General features: G+C 36.3%; 4 protein-coding genes across 6 annotated transcripts in view; 2 read left to right on the top strand and 2 right to left on the bottom strand.

The window, feature by feature from the left end:
* The first annotated feature begins 1,569 nt into the window (after positions 1-1,569).
* On the top strand, positions 1,570-5,872 carry LOC119084218 (coiled-coil domain-containing protein 63). Of its 2 annotated transcripts, XM_037194115.1 has the most exons (9): positions 1,570-2,006; positions 2,069-2,173; positions 2,233-2,423; positions 2,479-2,566; positions 2,631-2,717; positions 2,778-2,960; positions 3,054-3,204; positions 5,404-5,495; positions 5,560-5,872. In XM_037194115.1, exons 1-9 carry the CDS (start codon positions 1,854-1,856, stop codon positions 5,839-5,841), a joined length of 1,332 nt encoding a protein of 443 aa, XP_037050010.1. In that variant the 5' UTR covers positions 1,570-1,853; the 3' UTR covers positions 5,842-5,872. The 2 variants fall into 2 exon arrangements, with proteins under 2 accessions (XP_037050010.1, XP_037050009.1); XM_037194114.1 differs by having other exon boundaries at positions 5,404-5,852.
* LOC119084221 (protein-S-isoprenylcysteine O-methyltransferase) lies at positions 5,845-7,476 on the bottom strand. The gene is made up of 4 exons (XM_037194120.1): positions 7,119-7,476; positions 6,670-7,041; positions 6,186-6,293; positions 5,845-6,122 (listed from the first exon to the last, which is right to left on the bottom strand). The coding sequence occupies exons 1-4, from the start codon at positions 7,314-7,316 to the stop codon at positions 5,928-5,930; spliced, it is 873 nt and encodes a 290-aa protein (XP_037050015.1). The 5' UTR covers positions 7,317-7,476; the 3' UTR covers positions 5,845-5,927.
* Positions 7,477-9,745: 2,269 nt separating this feature from the next.
* LOC119084220 (spermidine synthase) lies at positions 9,746-11,091 on the bottom strand. The gene is made up of 4 exons (XM_037194119.1): positions 10,872-11,091; positions 10,602-10,765; positions 10,301-10,527; positions 9,746-10,234 (listed from the first exon to the last, which is right to left on the bottom strand). Exons 1-4 carry the CDS (start codon positions 11,003-11,005, stop codon positions 9,887-9,889), a joined length of 873 nt encoding a protein of 290 aa, XP_037050014.1. The 5' UTR covers positions 11,006-11,091; the 3' UTR covers positions 9,746-9,886.
* A 4,825-nt stretch (positions 11,092-15,916) lies between these two features.
* The window catches only part of LOC119084201 (rho GTPase-activating protein 26), a 30,955-nt gene continuing 24,024 nt past the window's right edge, over positions 15,917-22,847 (top strand). Inside the window, exons 1-2 of one of the 2 annotated variants that reach the window (XM_037194079.1) lie at positions 15,917-16,036; positions 16,318-16,678. In XM_037194079.1, coding sequence (XP_037049974.1) covers positions 16,519-16,678 — 160 coding nt within the window. In that variant the 5' untranslated portion in view covers positions 15,917-16,036; positions 16,318-16,518. Of the gene's footprint in view, positions 16,037-16,317; positions 16,683-22,847 lie in introns of those variants that run through there. The other variant, XM_037194080.1, reaches the window with a different exon arrangement.

Genomic DNA, 22,847 nt, shown 5'->3' on the forward strand with positions numbered 1-22,847 from the left:
TTATCATTTTAACGAAGTCGAAAAGGCAGCTATGACAACATATAATTTTTGGACCCGTACAAAGTGCTGGGGTCTTTCATTTTTGTAATGTTGTCATCATCATAGCTTCCTGTGTCCAAAGTTTGTGCACCTGCTAAGTTTGTATATGGAATCGAATTCACCTTGCAAAACGCAACCGAATTCAATGTGTGTGCAACATAACGAAACAAAATTCACCTGAAAGTAGGGAACCGTTCGTCAAGGTAAATATACATACTGAAGGTAACGCAGACCCTCAGGGAATAGCAAGAAATACGGATCCAAAGTTTCGGGTGAATATAAGATTTGTTATGTTGCATCCGTGACATTTGGCATGATCATGTTTTTGGAACTGCGTTGTTTAGTATTGAGTGTCGGCATGTGTTGCAACCTAACAAAGTGAATTTGACTTGTGTCCAACGTTATAAAGATTATATTCACCCGAAACTTTGGATCCGTGTGTAACTGCGGATTTGCATTACCTTCAGTGTTTATATACTTTGCCGTTCGTAACCTGCTCGTTTGCACTATCTTCAATGTTTGTTTACTTTGGGGATGGTGGTATACAGTGTTGCAGTGTAGTGTCAAGGTATATGACTATGGACAAATAGACGATTCGTGTCCTTACGGGTCTCCCTTATATTTAAGCTTACAAAATCGGTATAAAATAGTGTGTGGTTTGCACTGTGCATTTATGTATGCGTCGAACCTACCGATGATATGCAGACTATAGGAAGTCTATAGTACAATCCCGGTTGATTCAAATTCTGAAACAATTCTTGACCGACTTTGAGGGCATGGCATTTATGTGACATTTATTATTCAAATGTGAAAAATGTATCACTGTCCTACATTATTCCCAGACACGAAATAATATTGGTACACGTAGAGTTATGCGAATAATTTGCTGTTCGATTGAAAATTATTTTATTGTGGACGCGATTTAAATATAAACCAACGTTAAATGCATTTTTGAGGGTATTATTATAGTGTTTCAGTTCGGACAGTTGGAACAGTATTCGAGCGGGGAAATTTGTATTATATACACCTGTAGGCGTATTAGTTATTTACTTAGGTATCTGATGTGGACGGTATATTTTAGGCAATTTAGCGAGTTGAAGCTCGAACGAAGAGAGCATTCGTTGTCGAATTGTCAGTCGATAAAATAAACCTTGCAGTCAGGTGCCGTTAGTTGAGAAGACAAAATATACCACTAAAATCGTGTACAAAAATGTCTTGACTCCCTTCGACTAATGACTCCTTACGACTAATGACTCATTTCGACTATTGACTCCCTCTAACGTGAGGTGAAGGACATCAAAAGGTACACAAATCATGGTTGTGAATACCACAGAAAAGCAAAATATCCAGCGATGACCTTCTCGGTTTCGTTAAATCGGCGAATAGTTTTTTTTAACCATACACGCCATGCAAACACTCTTACTCTTAGAACACATAATTTCCATAGTAACATTTTCAGCTGTTGTTTGATCAATTTCGTAGAGCAACATACCGTCGGATATTTCCTTCACATTAGTTTTAGCTAACATTTTGCTAGAAAAAGACACCATTTACCAAAGCTTATTAGTGTTTGTTCTGTCGTCAAAGCCAAGACGGTCTTTAGTGGGATAACTGCGTAATCAATCTATTTCTTCTTCGCAATGGCCAAATCTGCAGCGAAAGCCGCTGTGGATCCAAATGTCCTCGAAATGGATCAAATAGCCGAGACCGAGCTACAACGGCTACAGAAACAAGTAAAATTAAATTTGAAAGCCGAGTGTTTTCTTGTGAAAATTCGGTTCTATTTCCGCCAAATCATTTTTTAGTTGAGAAAAATGGAAAAGGACCGTGTCACATACATCGAAGACAAGAAATGCAAACAAGTGAAAAAGAGTAAAATTATTGAAATGCTAAAAATGGAACGGATAAATTTGAGAGATCAATTGAATTCATACGAGCAGGGTCCGTTTGCTAAGAAGACTACAGAAGTATTCGATTTTATGTTCCCTTGCATTGGTGTGATCTGTTTGAAAAATTAAATTTGTTTCAGAACGAAAAGAAACTAAAAGTGTTAATGGAACAAAAAGACGACGTTCAAAAGAAATTCGATGAACAAAAGGTTAATTTATGGGAACTCGAAGGGCACATCAAGAAGGTTCAGCAATCTGAAATTATCCGAAGGTTGAGGGAACTATGAAAATATCTGTTTTTCAGTTGGAAAAGGAGTTACAAAAGGTGCAAGAAAATCAAATGACTGAAAAAAAGTACAAAGAAGAAATATTTAAGGCGCAAGCCGACATATACAAATTGGAAAATCAACTGGACGTTGTCAACAAAAAGTGTGGCGAGGTAATGGCAAAAAATGCTAGTCTGAGAGAAGTTATCGACCATATTTTACTGGAAAGGTGAGACGATTGATGAGATTTTGTCTCTCGCTACTTTAATTTGTCCTTTTATCAGGGCAAATTTTAATGAAATGTGGCAGAAGATAGTACTAAAGTTGGAGCAGGGGAAAAAGTATATCGTTGAACTGATTGACCAATCAACAGTGAGTATTATTCCATCTACATTGCGGTAGGAGTAGATATCGCACTAAAGCGGTTTCCTTTCAGACAGCATACGATCAGCGCGAGGAAATCTGCAACAAAATCCAAAATTTGAAAGAAAAGGGACAGACCGAAGGTACCGTTCATCTGCAGGTCTGAGGACATAGTAATGTTAATATGCGGGCACAATTGAAAAACTAAATTGATTTTTAGGAAATGAGAGAACTTCAGCGGAAATTGGATCACGACGCAAAGTTACAACAATTTTTCGGAATCAAAGGGCAGCGACGCACGAATGTCGACTTGGAAATTCGTGAAGCGAATAAAAAGGTTCAAGTTCAAGAGCAGCTCGAACATCAAATAAACAATTATCAGAATATACTCGATAACATTAAAGTGAGTATACCCAAGCAGCATCCTGCCTTACGTTCGACTGACATATCACCTACATATTTTTCATTTACTGCCGTTTTATGATATATTTTCTAGACTCTGTCAGGTGAAACGCAAATAGCGAACCTTACGTCGTATTTCTCGAAGCAGGAAGAGGAAAATTTTGCGTTGTTTAACTACGTCAATGAGCTGAGCTACGAGGTGGAAACGTTAAACGAGTCGGTGCAATTGATACAGGATGACATTGGTATGTAACTGGCCCTGTACTGTTTTTTTTTCAGTCAACAAATTTAAACCAAAAACATCCCTCGGCAAAATAGAGATTTGAATCTAAAAGAGGGGCGGTAAAAGTCAAGAGTTTTTTTTTAGAGTTTATTCTGAAAAATTCGGAAAAAAGTTCTGAAAATTCCGAAAAAAAATCCAAATTTCTTCGGAACCTTTTCAGAATGAAATTTACAAAAATCAGCCCTTGGATAAGGCCGGTTGAAACTTTATGTTAACAAAGCCGGGCCTCCTTAAAGGATTTTTATTCTAAAAAATTCTGAAAATTTCCATACAATTCCAAAAAAAATCCAAAAAAGAATATCCGAATTTTTCAGAATTTTTAGTACAAAAGACACAAACAACAAAAACAGCAGAGAGGGAGATAGTTACAGGCCTCCCAAAAATCTCCTAAAAATTCAAAAAGGTTCCTAAAATCTACTAAAACTTCTAAAATGAATGGGACTTCGAACGTCTCATTATCAATAACCTCCTATAAATTAGGATCAAGATCAATCCACTGAGTAAAATAACATAGAAAATTTCACTTCCCATTTCTTGGATCGCAATATAGTATATTTCCAGGGCCTATTTTAAGGTAATTAAATTTCCAAAAATTCTTATATTTTTCCATCAATTTTTTTCATTTTATCTAAAAACACAACAGATTGCATTGTAAATGTTGTTTTTACTGCCTTTTTAGTTGTTTTTCATCTCTTTGAGCTTAACTCATTACTTTGGAATGACATCTGTCAGAAATTTTTGGAAATTAAATTCCTTAAAATAGGCCCTGCTAGGATTACTAGGATTCATCACTTGGCGTCGCTCCATCCTTGGATGTTTTCACCACCGTGGTCGAAAACACACCTTTTTGATCCGAGTGATAATTTTTTTTTGTATAGAGCACGGTAGAGTAAAATAAACTTTTAAACGGTTTTATCAAGCTCACGCACGAGCGTGTACCAGCCTCAATCGTATAATCGAGTATGGACAGTTTTGATCAGTTGAAAAACAGCTAACAAGTCCATGCTGAAATTTCACTGCCTCTGACTGTGTTACTAATAATTGATTTGGCAAATGCTTAAAATTTGAGTTTTCTGGTAACTTTTGATGACTACAATTTTTCTGTAAAATCGGCCTAAATACCTGGTCTAAGAGTATGCTACAACACAACGTGAGTTTAATTTTGCTACATACTGGAACGAACAAGACAATACTTTGCATGAAAGGATGTTATAAGAAATAGATATTTCAAAGCAATAGCCATTGTAAAAGGAAAAATTTGAGTTCTGTACACGAAATAGGGCTTATCAGAATTTGTACAATGGTGATTTTATCACAAAAATAGTGGCCTTCTTCCAGGGCCTATTTTAAGGAAATTAAATTTCCAAAAATTCTCAAATTTTTCCATCACTTTTCGTCATTTTATCTAAAAACACAACAAATTGCATCGTAAATGTTCTTACTGCCTTTTTAGTTGTTTTTTATGTCTTTGAGCTTAACTGATTACTTCGGAATGAGATCTAACAGAAAACAAAATTTAAAAATCTTAAGAATTTTTATGAAATTTGTGAAATTTTTGGAAATTAAATTCCTTAAAATAGGCTCTGCCTTCTTCCATATCAAGCTATTTGTACAAAGAAAACCTAAGTCTAAAAACCTCCTAAAACTCCTAAACAAGCAGAATTTTTAAAGCGTGGGAGGCCTGTAGTTTACTCCGCCTGCGTCAGTTCAAAGCAAAGACTGTTTGAGCGTACTATGCACATCGAAAGTGACGAAGAAAAAATCGAATGCAACATTTCTTTTGAAGAATCGGATCCAGTTGCCAAAGGTCATCTGTTTGTCCCTATAATCCTAAGGAGTCACCTGTTTCTGCCTGGAATCCACAACCACTTTCAAAAATGTTTCGGTTCATTTGTAGCCAGTGGGTCGTCATCGAAGACCGAAAAAGTTTTTCTTAGCGACGATACAGCATGCGAGCTGCGGGACAAGTAAAACCTGACCAATGAGTAGTTTAAAAAAAAAGAAAACTTTGAGTACATTCCTTCCAAGACTTCCGCTACGTCGACAAAGTGGTTCTAGGGTGGGATCCATACCTTTCTAGGCACACAGAGCTCACTGCCCTGGAAAATACGACCGATAAGTAGTTTCTTAGTCCATTCCTAAAAATATATTTTGTTGACAGACAAACAGAAAGGCGAAATGGAATCTAAGGAAAAATCCCAACTGGAGACAATCGAAACACTCGAACAGGAATGTGTATTGAGTAAAGAAAAGGTGAAGCTTTCCACATTAAGTCGACACCAAAAATTCTCTCTGACTTTCAACCGTCATACATCAGGCGGACGAAGCTACACAAATGCAACTCAAAATCGAAATCGAACTGGATCAATTGCTGCACGGTGTCGAGCAAATATTTGGACTTATTCGTTGCGGCGATGCACCAATTTTGGAATTGTTAAAAACGCAAAAGGTCATCACACCGTACAACGTGAAACTGTTTTTAGGCATCATCAAACGGCAAACGAATCAAATAATAAACCGAGTGCATGTCACCGAGCCGCCGGTGAAAATACTGGCGAAAAAAGATCGCATCCCGAAGTTTAATATAAAAGACAAATGATTGGATTGATGTTGGCTACGTACGTACACGGGTGCGTTTAATCAATAAAATTTCATTTTTCTATAAATCTAGGTCGCTACGATTAGTTATGTGAACGGGATCTTATCCAATAAATAGCCATTGATGAATGGCAGTCCTGTTGGCACATCTTTTTGATAATTGTAGTACTCCTCACCGAAAAAATTCAACAAAGTTATCTCTTCCACATAAACCCTGTCGTTAAAGAACTTCCAACTGGCAAGGGCGTACAAGACGATACATATCGGATTCGCCAGCACAATCTATGTAAAGTTTGAGGATATTTCAGACTAGGGATTTTTAGGGAAATCTGTTGTTGCACTTACCTGAGTTCCGATGGACCACCAGAACCATCCGACATATGACGGGTGTCGAACCAGACCGTATACACCATGTTTGACTAGTTTGTGATCGTTGCTCTTTTCAAATTGAACCTGCCAATAACATCAAAGGAGTGATTGGAGTCTAGGTTTAGGTAAAAATAATTCGGAAAAAAATGCTAGAGGGTCAGACACTGTCGTCTATCCTGAACAATGACGAACATTTAAGACTGTTGAATAAAGTGTTACGAATCCTTGAGATCCGATCTCCACGAGAGCTCTAATGTCATCCTTCGATTCGAAAGGTTAAAGTCTACGGCTGTACGAATTAGTCTAGTTATTATCAACGAAAATTCGACGAACACCCGAAAGCCTAATTTTGAGAGTCTCTTCGCCGTTTACAAAAATGATGAACCGAAAACCAACGACGATTTTCTCCAAATCACATCACGTAAAACGGTAAGACTAGCATGACCCACTTGATACTTACAATATGATTGAAATTGGTGTTCGCTGTTACGATGGCTAATTTCCGCAGCAATTCGCCACCCAGACAGAGCAAAGCACCGATGACTGTGATCGACCAGTATTCCTTAATTTCCGGCCAGAAATTCACTTCGACAAGAAATTCAATCCAACTGGCAACCGCAGCTAAGGCATAGTGAAGTGAATGGTTCAGTATGAACGAACTGGTTGACAACGAACTCGGATTCGACCAGGCAATGGCCAAAAATTCCGAATAATGGAATATCGACATGATTGTCCCGTAAACACCAAATGGTTTCCATTTTAGCGGTGATAGAACTGCCAGTAATATGCTGGATGAGAAGGTGAATCCTAAAAAGGTCGCTCGTATGGCATACTAGCGACAGAAAGACGATGTAACCGTAAAAAGAAGGTCGATCGATTTTATTGACAATTAGCTGCTTGATGACGTACCTGATACTTTTCATCGTTGAGAAACAGTCGAAGGGAAATGCAAATTATTACGAAATAAAATACTGGACCCCAGAGCGACGCGCCCCATATGTTGTCCGGTGTAAAGCCGAATATGTTTTGAGATGTGGTCAGGGTAAATACGAGTGCAGCTGTTCCCAGGAAACATTTCAAGCTCAGTTTTCCTTGATCGCACAACATTTTCAAAGAGATGATGTCATTGGTCGGTGAAAAGTATTCGATTTTACTGACTACACGGTCATTTCTCTTTGATTTGTGTTTAAAATCGCATTTATTATTTATTTAAGTAAAGAATGCCGTGCCGCAAGTCATAACATTTTGTGAAATGTCAAGAACTGTCAAAACAAAATTAATTTTTTAATTTAATAAGTCAGTGTTGCCAGAAAATATTTCTTGCAGATATTATGTTCCAACACAGGACAAAGGGTTGGATGTATTGAGTCTGACCTTAGGCATTATAGTATCATGAAAAACAGTAACGAGGTGAGTTTATTTGAGTTTTAGTCCATGCGAAACTCTAATTACGTTACAAAGAAGGGTATTTTTCGATTGATAATATCAGGACAGTCGATGAACTGGACAGAAAGTGTTAGACATGTGATGTAAGAGCTACTCTTCAGTTGTATATTTCACGAGGAATGTCTCTCTTTCGAGATTAGAATTATAGGTCTTGTTTCCTTGATGTTGGAATGAAATATAGACCAACTGAACACTGATTTTCTTGCACTTCTTTTAATTCGCCTAGTCGGTTGGCCTGTAGAGGCGCCACATTTTTTTATAGTACTTCATTCTCACTGGACTATTTTTTCGTGTAACAACTTCACATTGATTCATTCCCAAAAAATGTCACTGCAGTGAAGTTTGTTCATGAAAAAATAATTCAGTGACAGCAGAATTTTGATGAAGAAAAGTACTAAATTGTAATAGATTTTACCCTCAGTTTCTAAACTCCATTCTCCTATGTTGCACTCAATTCAAATTCGATTTGTTTGGTTGCAACACATGCCAATACTCAATACTAAACAATGCAGTTCCAACAACATTTTTACACCAATCGTCATGCAGCAAAAAACGGCGTGGGGTAATTTGGCACACGGTGCTAAAACAACGCTTTTTTCAACTACGTAAAAGGTGAACTCGCACACGATTTTTCGATACCAAAATTTTGTAAAAAGAGTCATTAAGTCGATGACATGGCTAAAAAGCATTTGAAGCAATGAACTTGCATGTGCGAGTTCACCTTTTACGTAGTTTAAAAGTGCGTTCTTTTGGCACCGTGTGCCAGATTCCCCGATGCCCAAAAAACTAACTTGGGCTCCGGATTTTTTATGATCCTCTGAAGGTTTGCATTACGTTCAGTAAGTGCAGCTCGAAATTTGAATTTTAAGTGAACGAATGAATAAAAAATGAACCAAAAAACATTTCAATATGAGAATAGGGCGATTTAACGCTGCGTTAGATGTATGTGTTTCCCTTCTGAATAGATTCAGGAATAGAAATTTGTTGATGTGGTTTGACAAGTTTTGAGTGTTGAGTATAAGGATGCAACCTAACAAAGTGAATCTAACTAGTGGCCAACATGGTAAAAATTATATTCACCCGAAAGTAGGGTTCCGTGAGTTTTTTTGGATTTGCATTACCTTCAGTATGTTTATATACTTTGGTTGCCACACGCGCTGTGGTCAAATTCAATTATTATTATTGATCGTATGACAAAAACGTACATTTTTCTTACGAATTCAAATTCAATATATTTATGGGACAAGCGGGTTGGCCTGTAGAGGCGCCACATTTTTTTGTGAACCAACTTCGCATTTGTTATTACAGAACAAATGTCACCATATGAAGTTGCTTCACATTAAAATAAGCGCAATGACAGCAGTAATTTTATGACAAAATGTACTAAAATATTTTTCCACCCTATTACATTTCTTCTTAGTTTCTAAACATCATTCTCCTATAGGAAGGCTGATTCTTTGGTGAAAAAGGGCTTCACCTTACATAAAATTAAGTCCTTGACATGAAAAAAAAATAAAAATTTCAAAACCTCATGAAGTGTGCTCATCGTGTTTCCATCTACGTAGTAAACATGAACTAGGAGAGCCAATCTTAATCTATTTGTAGTGCACTTACGCTACTTACTCTTAGGGAGCCAAGAATTTATTTCAGAAAAATCACTGTTCTCAGTCCCGACTCATGAAAATGTTAAATATAGCCAGATGCTCGCTCACCCACTCCTACAAGCTATCACATGAACAGATCCATCATTGAATTTTTGGTCTTTCATGTCATTTACTGCAGCAAAGACAACATTGAATTGACAATGAAACGCTTAGTCTGAATTCATAGTCATCCGTTTTTGCCTCCGTGTGCATGACAGTTAACATTTCATACAATAGATTACATTGTTTGTCACGTACCAGGAGTACCTGGAGTACCTACTTTCGTCCTTTCCATTTATAATGTGAATTTACCATTTTGACTTAAGGCCGGAAAGTATGACAACACTGACTGTACAACTACAACTCAAGGATGAAGCTGAAAAGAGAGACATGGAGGATAGAGAATAGAAACGAAAGGTAGTTAAGAGATGAGGATGGCGCGTTTTTTACATAAAAATGTTCTTTTATTTATTCGGGAATACATATCGTATATTTAACATTGTAAAAATGAATATTTCCAGTGACAATTTAAAAAAAATATAAAATTTATCTCCTAGGCAATGTAAAACAGAAAACAAAACTCAAAATTCAGTTTTCGTATAAAAACTTTTCGGCGTACCGAGGAAGTGTAAATGCAGCTCTATGAGCAGCAGTCGTATAATATTTCATGCCCATGCTATCGATTTCCTTATTCGAAAACTTGTGAGCTGGTTCCGCTAAGTCCACACCTTCCTGCAAACTTCCGATTACGAAACCAATCTGACCGGAAGGATACGATGGCACCGATGCGTAAGCATAACTGGCAACGGGAAATTGTCCACGACAGTGGTCTAACGTCTCTTTCACATGCTCTAAATTTGTCCAAAATGTTCCGCCTTGTGAGCACACAATACCGTTCGGTTTCAGTGCAGCCTTCATTAGCGAAAAATACGATTCCTGGATGGGAGCAGTTGAATTAACTTTAAAATTAAACTTTTGAGGCCAGTGCTTTACGCATATTACCTGGAACAGAGACTTTGCTGGGCCCACTGGATCGCTACTGTCCGTAATGATGACATCAAATTCACCCTTTCGTTGCTTCATATATTCGAAACCATCGCCACACGTCAAATGCACCTTCTTCGAATCGAATCCGCATGCCATGAAGGGTAGATATTTCTTGGCCACTTCAATAACCCGATCGTCAATTTCCACTTGATGAATTTCCTCAACCATTGGGTGTTTGACGACTGCAATGATTCATGAAATTTTGTTTGGGTAAAAATGTCCGCCTTCGGATGACTCACAATGAGTAATTACATACCTTCACGAGCCACACCACCATCACCGCCACCAATAATGAGAACCTTTTTCGGATTCGGATGGCAACACAACGGAATGAACGAAATCATCTCCTGATAAGCGAATTCATCCCGTTCCGTACATTGGATGATACCATCCAGAATTAGAGCCCGTCCATGAGTTTCACTTGAAGATAGAAAGAAGAAAAAAAAAAATGGAAAATTTAATTGTCCGTGACCTTTGACATGACGAGTTATCAATGAAACAGTTTTCAACTCGTTGGCATAGTTACGTTTCTAATATGCTGATATCTTGAAATGCCGACACTTCTTCATGCAAGACTTTCTTCACTTTCAACGAAAAACACTGGCCCGGCCACAAATCATCGGAAATTTCGCTGAACCAACCGTTCCGTATTTTGTCCATTTTAGAAATGGATTTCGGGTTTGTTGTGGAGGCACTTCAAGAAATTTACACGTGTGTTGTTACTGTCAAAACTAATGGTTGATAACGCAATGCAAGTTGGGTTACTGTGCCAATCATTTGATACCAGCAACATATCGTTAGAACATTGCAATGTTTTCGTAGAGTTCTACATACTACCATCACTGCACACTGGGATACAAATGTGCGTACAACGTTTACGTTTCATTCGTTGAATGCTAAACAAGCAATTGATAGCAGTCCCACATACACAGACACATGGCAATAAAGAATGTCGAAATTGGAGAAGTAAACACATAAGCAAATTTTGAATGGGATTTGTTTAGTTAGTGAGACAGAGACCACTGAATACGTTTCATTCAACAACTTTAATACCTAAGCAGGTAATCGTATTTCATGTTTTTTTAGTCCAGGTAAATGAAATTTCTAGCCATCTGTTATCGACATCCAAAATGAGCGATAATTTTTGACTGATTGAAAGCAAATTATTCAAATATTTAGTTATTCGGTTTTAATGTGGCAAACAATATTTTGTAAAAATTCTGAATTTCTGAATTTGCAGCATGAATTAAAATATAATACGTGATGCAGTAGGGTGCAGGGCTTACTTTAGAGAATTTTAATTCTGAAAATTCAGAAAATTCTGAAAAAAATCCGAAAAAGTTCTTAAAAATTCCGAAAAATTATTTCAGAATTTTTCGGAATTTTTTCAGAATTTTCGGAATTTTCAGAATTAAAATTCTCTAAAGTAAGCCCTGGTAGGGTGGGAACACCAGTCTCCCAACATGTACCGTAGGAGTCGAACACCGATTGGTCTTTATTAATAAAAAGTCGAAAGTACATATACAAATGTGTCCGACTACTGGCTCATATCCGGAGACTCTATCTGGTGATAGTCCGGGCTGCTATGTCATCTTGCTCCCTGGCGAGTTTTAAAGTATTTTGACTGCAGTATGTGATTGTTAGATCAAAGTTTCTGAACTGAATATTTTCTCTTGGTCTTCTTGGTAATAACCGGTTAAAACGGTATAAAACTCAAATATCTCAGTCAAATCGAAATACCTTAAATACCTTACTCATAGAACAACTTTTTTGACAAGGGACCAGAACTGCCCGGTCTATGGATGATTCCCGGAAAATGGGCCGCTAGACTCATTTCACTGGCCATGTCCCATTCAATTTTGACATGTTCGGGCTTTTTGGAAAATTAATTGCATACGTAACCAATGATATCTCTGTATATCAAAGAACCGGCACCAGGTGCACCAGTACACTTTTATCAAAAAAAAAAAATCACAGAAAATTGTGGGAATTGATAAGCGTTTTGAACGATTTCAACGATTTTCACTCAAGGAATTACAAGACTTTGATACCTATGAATGATATGCAACTCAGAGTTGGATCGGTTATCCGAAAAACCGAAAATTTCGGTTCGGATTAAACCGAACCGAGAATTTCGGTTCGGATTGAACCGAACCGAAAACTTTGGTTTTGTCGAAAAACAATATGAAATGAAGGCAGACTCGTCAAAATTGATTGATTTCATTATGAACTAACCAAAAAGAAGTAAATGGAGCAATTGCATGATACTTTTATTGAGAATTGAAAATCTCATAAGTTCTTGTCAAATTCGTTTTCTCACAAAAATCGCATGCAATTGCTCCATTTACTTCTTTTTGTTTAGTTCATAATGAAATCAATCAATTTTGACGAGTCTGCCTCATATTGTTTTACGACAAAACCAAAGTATTCGGTTCGGTTCAAACCGAACCGAAAATTTCGGTTCGGTTCAATCCGAACCGAAATTCTCGGTTCGGTTCTATCCGAACCGAAATTTTCGGTTTTTCGGATAACCGATCCAACTCTGATGCAACTAGATGACTCAGCATACCCAGCAGTTTTTTTTTGTTTTCTCCTCTGATTTTAATGTGTTTGGATGTCAGTTCCTAGACTTCCGTCACTCCGAATGGTCACCCTTCTTCCCAGTGCTAGAACTCTGGAATGGTAAGTACTTCCATCGGATTTTTCGAACTTTCTTCTGGACTTGAGGGACGTCTGAGATGTCTGGAGGTCAGTTCCTAGAATTCCATCACTGCGGAAGATCTATCTTCTTCCCAAAGCTAGGACTCTAGAATGACCAGTACTTCCATCAGTTTTTTCTTGATTAAAAGAACGTTTGAGGTCTCTAGAGGCGATAGTTACTGGTGAAGAAGACACGTTATATTTTTTGTGAAAGGACTGAAGCAATTATCAATAAAATTTTATCTTCAAAATTATGTAACCGGTTTCCCGCGATGGCTTGTGCTTGCAAATTATTTGGTCTATATTATCTTCGTCGAAATGGTTCAGATTTGTGTTATTGCCATCATCGAAATTTGAACCCCTTGCTTGCATAAAGTATTACTAGAAAAAAATTTAAAAAAAAATTCGGCTATTTTTCAGTTGTACATTCTTTCAGGACGTATTTCTCCCTCTATTAACAATTTTCTTAACAGTACTTTCTTCGACTTTCCTCAACATCTGCTACTTGTGACGCAAAATTTCTTTGGTAAAATTTTTCTTCTAGAATTTTTTTGGCCTAATTTTTGCTTCGACAATTTTTGCGTACAAGCGCAGAATGCGTCACCTACAGCGATATCAGTTGTTTTGGAAGTATGCCCAGGGACTTGCGTCACTTTTACTCTTTGAGTGTTTTTGACTGATGTTAAATCTGAAAAACATTCTACAATTCCACAATCTATAAATTCATTTGTTTGTTAGTATAACTGAAGTTGAATGCTCCATTCACGGCGCAAGTGCGGTAAATCGTTAATCTAAAATTCAAATTCTCAGGTGCACTAACGGCATCAATAGCGAGGGGCAAACCGCTCGATTTGCAACTCTCTTTTTTCTTCAAAGTCTTAAAGTAAAGCCAAAATGAGTTTAAAACATCTTGTTTAACCGAAAAACCACGTAGACACATTTCGATGATCGATAATCAAACACGTCACCTTAGTTTACTTGTTCTTGCAAAACACTTATAATGTTCGGTTTACCAGCTTTATGATCTTTGGGGTAACTTCACCACACATTCGATATTAGCACGTTTGGTGATGAATGAATAAAAAGAGTTGCATTTACGTTATTGATTCGCTAAATGCGTACACGCAAAAAGTACGATTACATGTTACCATTGGCCACCATGACCTGGTGAGTTGGCACTGCATTTCTCTATCAGATTGAAATAGTGGCGAACACCAATTACTATTGTAGACTAAAGTTAAGTGTACTTGAGACCTCAAGATATTTATGATGAGTAGGAAATAAAGGACAAAGCAACGCACCGTGCTATGGACAAATTCATTGAAAGAGTAATAAAGAGAAACTCAACCCATAAGAATGTAAAATAGGATTTGAACAGCACAACACTTTCGATTTTGTCTTACCATTCAGCCGGTTTGTGAAAAGATCGCGAACAAAATTCTTATAATACTCTTCCCGATCAAGAAAATTCACATCCTCAAAACTTAAGGATTGAACATTCGGTAACAAAATTACACAAATTATAAAAAGTTGATGAGTAAATGCCATAGTGAAATGTATAATATATATCCACAGTATAGTAGAACATCAGAATCTACTACTTCGAAAAATGACGTTTTTAACATGATTTTTTTTTTCAAATAGACCTCTGGAACTATTACTTCGGTAATAATCAATATGGGACATTCCGACAATATACATACACCATTGTCGTTTTTACCAATTCTATCTCTAACAGAAGGACTTAATCAAATTTGAGGAAGTTTATTGTACATTATGGTGGTTCAAAGTTGACAGACCCCCAATATTATATAGAAAATGTACATTTTTCACCTCGACTGCACCGATTTTTTCAAATTAAGTTGATTTTGTTTGTTTCAGTCTATTTCAGCCTCTACAAGGCTCTGCAAAGCTTTTTCCAAAAAAATTTCTATGAAAATTTTAAAGAAGCCTGACAGACCCATTCAATCTATTGTGCGGTGCTCAAAAGTATTCCGAAAAAAAGTAATGATGCAGTTTGACTAGTTTTGGCAAGCTACACATGCCACTAGGTGTGGATTTTCAAGTTGTTAAAATCGACCCACCCTAAAGTCTTTAAGCCATCAGCAGGTTATGCAGACCGCGGTTCTACAGTTCTACAGAGGTTCTGAAAAAGAACAGATTAGTACACTTCGAACGCGGCTGGTATATCAAAGATTTCAACGAATCTCTTTCAAGTTCGTTGATTTGCATTCAGAATTGCCTTTCAGGTAATTAGTAGATCAATGTCGGTATGAATTTTTGAAAATAAATCGGGTCGTGCCAAAGTTCTAAAACAGCGTTTCAAACGTAACTTTTCTTGTCAAGGCTATGAACTTTGGGAGACTTTGCGTAGATCGTCAACCTATCGTTATTTACAAAAAAATCACCTACTGTGAAGCTGTTTTTTATGTGTCATCCCTGTATATTTACTGGGAGGTGATCTATAACAGGTTAATATGCCTTCAAATTGAACACCAAGTGTGTGTCACAAACATTTCTATTTTATTTTAAACGCATTTACGTCGCATAAATAACTTATACGTTTCATGCGACATCTGTCGATCAAACAAGTCGAATATGTTTGAAATTATGAAGTCAGGATAAGCTCTAAAATAGAAAATGAAAACTTAAAACAGAAACAAATTCGCTACGCGATTCGCATAATTAACATGAGTCACCATTCCATGGTGTCGTATACAATTCATTATATTAATTCTGAAAAAGTTAATATTTACGGGCGGGAAAAATCACTGAAAATATTCCACAAAAATTACTAGGATGCCATCTGCATTTCATTCGATCGAACTAACAAAATGTCATTTCAACATCTGTCAAGTATCCGAAAGCCATTCATTTTCATATTCTCGAGATTCGTTTACGTGTTTATACAGCAAAAGCTGTCTGTCTGTGCATAAAAATATTATCGAAAGTTAAGTAAATGTTATCCGATTAAATTGAATCCTATTCCAGGTGCGATTCAATTGTAACAAAATATTGTAAAAGTGCAAAATGTAAAGGAAAGAATTCAGTGTTTAATCGTGTTGAACAGAGGGAACTGCATTTAGATTCACTTTTTAAAATCCAATCATTGTGCAAGAGAAGAGAAGTAAAAAAAAAATTGATGTGAAGGAATTTTGTGGGGAGAAGATTTTTTTTACGCGGTGCATTTTTCTCGTATCGAAGCAACACCAAGTTTATCGTATTTCTATTATGACAACGTGCAGTGAATATGATGATTGGATTCTTTTCAGTTCGTAAGATAAATCCGTTCGAGATTAAACCTATAATGTAAAACGTAGGAAAACAAAATAAATTCGTACAGAGCGCACCAGTGCAATTTCGTATGTAACCATATGAAAAGTTAATTGTTCCCCATCAAATTCAGTGGATAAGACGGTGGTTAATATTTTGAACGAATTTTTTTGGGTGCGCCAAGTGAAACCATTAAAATTATGGTGACCGGTTTGCAGCCCTTGGAATTTACCGACTGTCTGTTGGATAGTCCGGAATTCCGTGAAAATCTCAATAAACACGAAAAGGAATTGGAGAAAACTAGCCAACAGATCAAACGGATTATCAAAGAGGTGAAGGATCTGTTGACAGCTGCAAAAAGTAAGTTTTTCCTTGTCGGAACATTTTTTGTTTTGTTTTTGTTTTCGATTGGACGCTTGGCTCCAATTTGCCATATTATTATCATCAATTCTCTTGAATAAACATTCCAACCGACCAAACAGAAAAACTGAATGGATGAGTCGAATGTGTAGCAAACGTTTTTATTGTGATTTGAAACCGACCACCACAATTTCCTGTATTATTTTGTTGAATGATATTTTGTTATTTCATTAAAATGATAAAAACACAGTGTGTATAGGTACCTTGGTTATACACAACCTGGACTACACATATGTATATTCATCATCTGAATGAAAAAAAAAATATCTCGCGCGTCGTTCTCCTATAAAATTCTTTTCATCTCGAAAACATTATACATTTAAATGCTGGAACTGGAACGTGACACCTCACAAATCCGTTCATAACCATTTTTACTTATGATTTGTAGAACATGACGTCATTACTAAACGAATACAATACAATTTTGCGTGTGTTCGCAATTTTTCATATTTTTTTTTTTCATTCTGTGAGCGAACATTTTTGGTTTTTTATTTTATTTTTTTCGTTCTTCTACCGTATACAAGTCGGTTGTTATCACTTAAGCACCTATAATGCGATAAATGAGAGCGCATTTTCGGATTTGTATTTTCTTTCTTTCTTTTGCTCGGATCGATAAAATGTGTACCCGAGCGATAAACAGTAATCGGACAGCGAAATGTGGTCTTGAAATTTGCAAGAAAATATTTAACTGATCGAATCTCTGGTTAACGTTTCAGCACAAAATATATACGCAATCGTCGGCTGTCTCAAAAAATAAAATGGATTTTTGAAGGGTGTCTAATTATAGACACAAAGAATTTAGATCCACAATTTGGATAAGCCCAGACACTTTATTGGATAGTAAACATAAATCCACAAATGTAATTAGTCCGGCAGATTATGTAGACTCATCGACAAATTATTTTCGTTGAGCAGGTGATTCAAAATGAGTACGGTAGCTCGGGATTGATAGGTTGTCGTAATTGTGATGACTACTTTGGATTGAATTTGGGTGAAGCACCCACATTAATGCAATTTACCATTCCGGATTTCCATAGAATTCCATCATCGATTTCCAATGTTCGAGCTGTCGTAAATTCACATTCCATTAATTTTATCAGAAAAGCTGTCCAGTGTATTTGCCCGTCAATAATTCACAATCCACCCAATGTACAAGGAATAGAAGTAGTTCGACTGCAGTTTAGATAAAGAAAATCATAATGCAGACCATAATGACAGATACCCTCGTTCGTATCAAAAACTATAAAACGAAAAAAAATCGGACGAGATAGTTCCACCTAAATAATCGCCGCTATAAAACCATAAAAACCATTCATAAATAATCCGGTATAACAAATTGGAATGCCGTAGAGTATATGTGCACAGAATATTTATGCCTAAAGTTCGGTCGACCAGTAAAATTTTTCAGATTAGAAACTCCTAATCTAATCGGAGTTCGTATGCTATTTTATACGAAAGGTAGAACGAACAGCAGTAATTACAAATATGTTTCGACTTGATGGAGTGAGATGGATATGTGAAATAATCAACCCTTACTGTTGGAATGAGTGCCTATTTTTGGGAATTAAATTCCCGAATTTGATTGAAATTCACGAAAATTCTCGATTTTTGGTTTCTGTAAAATCATGTACACGAGACGTTCAGGGTCATTACGAATTTCATGTTTTTCCGAGGCAAATAGGGTCTTATGGGGGTTTGGAAGCGTCTATGATGGAATAGAAATTACATAAATTCTCCAAATTCAAGTCCTGCAGTTAACTAAATATGATCTGGCTGGATTCAATGAAAGTATAAAACAGGTATGGTCTATTGTCCGCCCGGAGGGCGTACTTAAACGCACTCATTTTCATATTATTTTGACATAAAATGTGAGTGCGTTTAAGACGAATTCGCCGATCGACCATACCTGTTCTAGACTTTCATTGGTTGGAATAGATAGGAAAATCGGCAGGTACCAATTTGATAAAAATAAAAATAAAACTTCCGATAACGATTAGGTTAGTCATCTGAATTGTATGTATTGAACATGTATTCTACTCAATCCGATCGGAAAGGGAGTTTTTGAAAAATTCTGAAATTTGAACTACAGGCAAGGTAGTGGAGCGCATTTATAAAATTTCTTCATATTTTTATCAATAATTATCCAGCTTGTGGAATGATTTAAGCTGGAAGGATGGATGTATTGGATCCGAAAGCTGGAAGGAAACTGACAATCTATATACATGTGTCAAGCTTTTTTCATGAACTGTTGGAAATGAGACCCAAAGTACCTTCGTAAATACTAGAAAATTTAATGCAAACCCTTAACATCGTACAGGTCGTGTAATGTCATCAACTGATCAATATACAACGTAGTTCAATACATTTGTTGCTCGCAGTTAGTTGCTTATTCACATGAAAAGGAAGTCAAATCAACTGTGCTTATCACTGACCGTGAAATGTAATTTAAAGTGATTCCGCACCCATCAATCCATCCATCTAATGATCTTTTTAGTAGGATTCAAATGCAATTAGTAAATGAATTTCTTGATCAGAATTAGCAACAACTGTTCATCCACTAGCTTCTTGTGGTACTTAAATTTTATTTTTTATTTTTATACCAGGGCCTATTTTTGGTAAATTTTTTTGGAAAACTTTACCAAAATTTACCAATTTTTTGGAAAAGTTTACCAAAGCTTTTCTAAATTTACCAAATTTGCCAAAATTTACCAAATAAATTTTTGGTAAATTTTGGAAATTTTGGTAAATTTTACCAAAAAAAATTACCAAAAATAGGCCCTGTTTTATACGTAACCAAAGTACCAACGTGGTCGCGGTACCAGTCGGCGGATAGACGGTTGTTGCTAATTCTGCACAAGATAAAAGATATTCATTTATCGATTGCAGATTGTTGTCTTTGAGTTTGTTTGTGAAATTAGAAGACGATTAGGAAGTGTGTTACTTTTCAGCTAATTTCCATTCTGTAAGAGTGTGTAGGCTGCAGGTATAACATCATTTAGGTCAAATTTCGCTCTTTCTTTTTACTCAATTCATTTTCAGACAGTTCTATACGGAAGGAAGTTTTCAAAGTTATATGTCCCGTTCCTTCTTCAATTATAATTTCTCAGGTTCATCATGTTTTATTTACAAACCACTACCATCGCGTAGAGAGGTTGTCAGCAATCATTATATCTATGTCAACCCGAAGTACATTGGTTGACGTAGAATAAAAAAACAAAGTTGTTAGATATATACTCTAAACACATTACATTATACCCATTGTACCTCTCTGCCCATTTCGAAATAACAATTTTTCAAAACAAAATTACGGATCTCTGTGACAATACCTTTAACAGATCTAACGTTTTTCTTTCTTCATTCTTCTTCATAAATTATAAATTTGGTTGACTTACACATTAAACGGTTGCCTCCGTGCTACTGGCCCGTTTCGTTTCGTGATTTTTTTTTAATGTTTAATTCAATTTGCGAAATATTAAAGTAGGTAAATGTATTCAACTTGTTGTTTGTTAATGTTTTTTTTTAGTAGAAGTAAATAAAAATGATTCAATTTGTGTATACGGGGAAGTGTGATGAGCGTGTAGGATGTGTTACAACGTACGGACATATTAATAAAAATAAATTTAAAGAAATGAATGTATTCATGTCATCCGGATAGGGCACACATGCCTGTCTAGTTACATGAGCTAGGTTTTACCTAGCGGGCTGTGATAACGAGAGCTGACGACTCTGTGAGGAGGTAGAATGATTTCAGGATCCCAGCTCAGTTTACACGGATTTTTGATAGGACTGTCTCTCTCACACTGTCATGACGTAGGCATTCTAAAGGTTATCATGTCTCTGTTCTAGTCACTCCACTCAAACATGCAAGACATACGACTGTGAATCCAGCTTTACTCCTCGGACGCTTTGGTTACCAAAAATACTTTGTTAAGAAGAGCCCCGAACAGAGCTGAAGCCTGTTTCAAGCGGAGACTTTTTCTTTAGACTGACCATTCACACTTCCTTGGCCTAGAGAAATGATGAGACCATACTAACTCAGAATCACTGACCCGACTAAAGATAAATTTAGTGTAACAACAACGTACAAGTTTTTGTAGTTTTTTGCAAATTACGATGAGACGTTAAGTGTCGAGATCAGTAACATAAAAGCAACACCTGTACATGTCCATCTCTTGTTATTGAAACGTCGAATTACCGTTTCATCTAATTTAAACAGACAATGCAAATGAACACACACGCTATGTACAATAGAGTTAATATCGAAAAGTAATAAATTTCCGACGTGATTTCGCTACTAAACTAAAAGCCCTTGGCATGTCAAATGGTTGTCTGTTCAAATAACGAATATTTTTGACATACGTCAGTCACAACTGGCTGATTAGATGTTGTGATTTTGAAAAGCATTCTACTCAGCTCCTATTTCGTGTCGCGTGTGCTAGGGTATAATCGACTGCTCATCAGATATTGTTGAAAACGAACTGAGAACTACCAACTAGTTCCTTTAGCAATTTCTTTCCAAGCGAAAAATCCAACCATATTTTATTACAAAGTCGTTTATTTACACTTTAGGAGAGTAATCAGAGCTTAAAAATATCTAGTTTGAATTAGCTCGTTTACAACGACTTCATTGATGATAGGAAACGTTTTAAGACACGTCTGTCCTCTATCTATCAATTTTTTACACTAAGACGTTAAACTGAAAAGTCAACGTTTTCTAGATTAATTCGATACAACGTTCGCAATAGACGTTAACTTAGATGAACAAATTTGAAGCAGATGAAAACATACCGATCATTTTTAACAGATATAGAGGAGAGTATTGATCGCAGGCATTTCTCCAGTGTATCTATCAAATCTACTAATTCTTTTGTTGAAAATATCGACTAATAGTTGGTACAAAATCTTTTACTTCATTAGTTTCGTCTAGTTTTTTGCAATAAGACCAGCAAACCACTCTACTCTACTCTAATGGTTCATTTTCATCGTCGCTACTGATAACATGTGAAAAAGGCATCCGAAAATGGCAAGCATAGTGGACAATCCTTTTCCGAGTGAAAAATTTCGAGTTTCGAGTAATAATCCCGGTCTTTATCACTAAGCCTCTATTATTTGAATAAATTGTATTTTCGGTGCACAGTATCCCCTGTTATCATTTAGCATATTAATTCGCGCCTAAGCCGTTGTTTTTGTTTAACAAATGAAGAGATCTGACGTGGTTAATCCCCAACAATCTTAAATCGCAAATCCTCTTAAATATCACCACGAGTTTGAAAGTCAGTTCTTTAAGATCCATCGCTCTGATACTAAAATCCAGTTTCTGTAAGGAGTACACAGAATATTCGTCCTCATTGGAACTCAGATCCCCCTTTCGTCTCACCTTTCACAGTCATCTCGATAAAATGTAAATTACTTAATCACTCTCGCACATTATGAATGGTTGAATGAACTCAAATGTTACATACACAGTCGATAACATGTTAATTGATTAAATCGTACTGTGTACTGTAAGTATATGCATCAAACACTAATATAAAAAGCAAATTAATGTATTATCCGTCACGTAAATTGAACTTACAAAATATAAATATTCTTCACAAATAAATTGTTAATCAAGTAGTGTGGCATATATGACTTTTAAAACGACTTTCTTGTTGCTCAAATACAATTTATATTTTTTTTTTGTTATTAAGGTTGCGTTTGTTTGTTTGATGCACGTACTTTATGTGAGATTGTCATACATACATATTAATGCTGTTGTTTGATAGCACTGACACAAAAAAAAACGGTTGGCTTTAAATTCGATGTAGGACCGAGTGTGAAAACATACAACATTCAAAGATCTCCGCTGATCTATTCAATTGAAAAATTCATTTCTAATTCTGTTCTGAATGTCTGACTGTTCATATTCGATTCGAATAGAGATGGACACATGAAAGCCAAATGTTTTGGGGGACGGCAGGCGAGACCCGCACGATAACATTATTTCGTGTGACCTAGTGTAATGCATTGATCTACAAGGATCTAGTCGGAAGTCAACAATAAAAATTCGCTCGAGCACGTTTATGACCGACTTGCCGCAGTGTAAGCCTTCGTAAGAAAATGGACATTT

The sequence above is a fragment of the Bradysia coprophila genome, unplaced genomic scaffold (genome assembly GCF_014529535.1).
Source record: "Bradysia coprophila strain Holo2 unplaced genomic scaffold, BU_Bcop_v1 contig_732, whole genome shotgun sequence".
NCBI lineage: Eukaryota > Metazoa > Arthropoda > Insecta > Diptera > Sciaridae > Bradysia > Bradysia coprophila.

What these genes read in the sequence shown, in the direction of transcription:
- LOC119084218 (XM_037194114.1), top strand. Translation starts at nt 1,854, where the DNA reads ATGGAAAAGGACCGTGTCACATACATCGAAGACAAGAAATGCAAACAA. An exon ending in TTGCTAAGAAGACTACAGAA is followed by an intron (nt 2,007 to 2,068) that starts GTATTCGATTTT and finishes AATTTGTTTCAG; the next exon opens with AACGAAAAGAAACTAAAAGT. An exon ending in AAGGTACCGTTCATCTGCAG is followed by an intron (nt 2,718 to 2,777) that starts GTCTGAGGACAT and finishes ATTGATTTTTAG; the next exon opens with GAAATGAGAGAACTTCAGCG.
- LOC119084221 (XM_037194120.1), bottom strand. Translation starts at nt 7,316, where the DNA reads ATGTTGTGCGATCAAGGAAAACTGAGCTTGAAATGTTTCCTGGGAACA. An exon ending in TCAACGATGAAAAGTATCAG is followed by an intron (nt 7,042 to 7,118) that starts GTACGTCATCAA and finishes TTCTGTCGCTAG; the next exon opens with TATGCCATACGAGCGACCTT. An exon ending in GGTGGTCCATCGGAACTCAG is followed by an intron (nt 6,123 to 6,185) that starts GTAAGTGCAACA and finishes AACTTTACATAG; the next exon opens with ATTGTGCTGGCGAATCCGAT.
- LOC119084220 (XM_037194119.1), bottom strand. Translation starts at nt 11,005, where the DNA reads ATGGACAAAATACGGAACGGTTGGTTCAGCGAAATTTCCGATGATTTG. An exon ending in GATATCAGCATATTAGAAAC is followed by an intron (nt 10,766 to 10,871) that starts GTAACTATGCCA and finishes TCTATCTTCAAG; the next exon opens with TGAAACTCATGGACGGGCTC. An exon ending in TGGTGGTGTGGCTCGTGAAG is followed by an intron (nt 10,528 to 10,601) that starts GTATGTAATTAC and finishes GAATCATTGCAG; the next exon opens with TCGTCAAACACCCAATGGTT.